Source organism: Hoplias malabaricus, chromosome X2 (assembly GCF_029633855.1).
Source record: "Hoplias malabaricus isolate fHopMal1 chromosome X2, fHopMal1.hap1, whole genome shotgun sequence".
Taxonomy (NCBI): Eukaryota; Metazoa; Chordata; class Actinopteri; order Characiformes; family Erythrinidae; genus Hoplias; species Hoplias malabaricus.
Window position 1 is genome coordinate 40,271,272 of NC_089819.1, and position 2,500 is coordinate 40,273,771.

Sequence of the window (2,500 nt, forward strand, 5' to 3'; positions counted from 1 at the left end):
ACACACTCTATCAGATTGGTATTGGGTGAGTTGGGTTTGGGATTGAGAGAGTTGGGTCTGGTATTGGGTGAGTTGGGTCTGGTACTGGGTGAGTTGGCTTTGGGATTGGGAGAGTTGGGTTTTGGATTGGGTGAGTTGGGTCTGGGATTGGGTGAATTGGGTCTGGTATTGGGTGAGTTGGGTTTGGGATTGAGAGAGTTGGGTCTGGGATTGGGAGAGTCGAGTCTGGTATTGGGTGAGTTGGGTTTGGGATTGGGAGAGTTGGACTGGGATTGGGTGAGTTGGTTTTGGGATTGGGAGAGTTGGTTCCGGGATTGAGTGAACTGGGTCTGGGATTGGAAGAGTTGGGACTGGGATTGGGTGAGTTGGGTCTGGGATTGGGAGAGCTGGGACTGGGATTGAGAGAGTTGGGTTTGGGATTGAGTGAACTGGGTCTGGGATTGGGAGAGTTGGGTTTGGGATTGGGGAGAGTTAGGTCTGGGGTTGGGGAAAATTGGGACTGGGATTGGGTGAGTTGGGTCTAGGATTAGGTGAGTTGGGTCTGGGATTGGGAGAGCTGGGACTGGAATTGGGTGAGTTGGGTTTGGGATTGGGAGAGTTGGGACTGGGATTGGGTGAGTTGGGTTTGGGATTGGGTGAGTTGGGTCTGGTATTGGGTGAGTTGGGACTGGGATTGGGAGAGTTGGGTCTGGGATTGGGTGAGTTGGTTTTGGGATTGGGAGAGTTGGTTCCGGGATTGAGTGAACTGGGTCTGGGATTGGAAGAGTTGGGACTGGGATTGGGTGAGTTGGGTCTGGGATTGGGAGAGCTGGGACTGGGATTGAGAGAGTTGGGTTTGGGATTGAGTGAACTGGGTCTGGGATTGGGAGAGTTGGGTTTGGGATTGGGAGAGGTTAGGTCTGGGGTTGGGAAAATTGGGACTGGGATTGGGTGAGTTGGGTCTAGGATTAGGTGAGTTGGGGTCTGGGATTGGGAGAGCTGGGACTGGGAATTGGGTGAGTCGGGTTTGGGATTGGGAGAGTTGGGACTGGGATTGGGTGAGTTGGGTTTGGGATTGGGTGAGTTGGGTCTGGTATTGGGTGAGTTGGGACTGGGATTGGGAGAGTTGGGTCTGGGATTGGGTGAGTTGGATTTGGGATTGGGTGAGTTGGGTCTGGTATTGGGTGAGTTGGGTCTGGTACTGGGTGAGTTGGCTCTGGGATTGGGAGAGTTGGGTTTTGGATTGGGTGAGTTGGGACTGGGATTGGGTGAGTTGGGTCTGGGATTGGGAGAGCTGGGACTGGGATTGAGAGAGTTGGGTTCTTTGATTGAGAAAGTTGGGACTGGGATCGGGAGAGTTGGGTCTGGGATTAAGTGAACTGGGTCTGGGGATTGGGAGAGTTGGGACTGGGATTGGGAGAGTTAGGTCTGGGGGTTGTTAGAGTTGGGACTGGGATTGTGTGAGTTGGGTCTGGGATTGGGTAAATCGGGTCTGGAATGGGCTTTTTTGGGATTCAAACTAGATTAGTTGGGCATAGGGCTGGCTGAGTCAGGTGTCGGACAAGCTGGCACTGGAATGTAAGACTTGACTGGATTTTGGTAGAGAGAGAGAGAGAGAGAGAGGGGGGGGGGGGAGAGAGAGAGATGTAAAGGACAAAGAGTGAAAGGAAAGAAAGAGAGTAAAGAAATCTAGAAAGAGGGACAGAGAGAGGAGGGTGAGATGGATGGTGTATTAATTGGTTTCTGTTTCTGGGCTATGTGCATAAGACAGTGGTGTGAACGAAAGAATGAATGAAAGACTGATGTATTCCCTCTCTCTGCTGTTAATTGAAAAGCACTGGAAAAAGGAAAGCAATTTACTCAACACAATCGCCTCCCCGTCAGAGGCGAAGTACTACAGGGCTCTGTTTTCCCACAGGAGATTTACAATATCACTTTTAATGAATTGACTGCCCAATTCATACCAGACAAATATTAGCTATTCTAATATTCCCATTCTGGAAAACCCAGCCAGGAACAGTTTGTACTTAATCTGGTTGGTGGAGAAGTGTCCTGTTCTGTCTTTGTTGTAGCGGTTGCTAGGCAACAACTTCTTATACTTTTTAACTTTGCAAAATACACAAGCGAGAAGTAGAAGAAGGAGAAATCAGCAGACACAGCAATTCTGCTGAAGGGTGCTCTTATTACACCCTCAAAAGTGCACAGGAAACAAGGAAACAAGTGCAGGGATTGGCATAACCCTGTTTCCTCTAACACACTCTAAGGACAGTAAACCCACTCACACACACACACAGATGTCTGCAGAACTAAGCTTGTAATAGTGAGTAAACAAGGTGTTACAGTAGAACATGCCCCCAAACAACCCCCAGCATACCAGAGTAGTCTAAATCATCATGGGAATAGAACAAAGGCAAATTAGGCACTATTTGTGAATCCTGATTGGCCCGGTCCAGTCACTCCCCAGCCACTGGCCTTCCTTCCTTCTTTCTTTCTTTCTTTCTTTCTTTCTTTCTTTCTTTCT

The 2,500-nt window shown here is 49.2% G+C and overlaps 1 protein-coding gene across 1 annotated transcript in view; it reads right to left on the reverse strand.

Moving 5' to 3' along the window:
* Nucleotides 1-471: 471 nt before the first annotated feature.
* The window catches only part of LOC136677390 (uncharacterized), a 7,724-nt gene continuing 5,695 nt past the window's right edge, over nucleotides 472-2,500 (reverse strand). Inside the window, exon 3 of the mRNA XM_066654912.1 lies at nucleotides 472-1,279. Coding sequence (XP_066511009.1) covers nucleotides 472-1,279 — 808 coding nt within the window. The remainder of the gene's footprint in view (nucleotides 1,280-2,500) is intronic.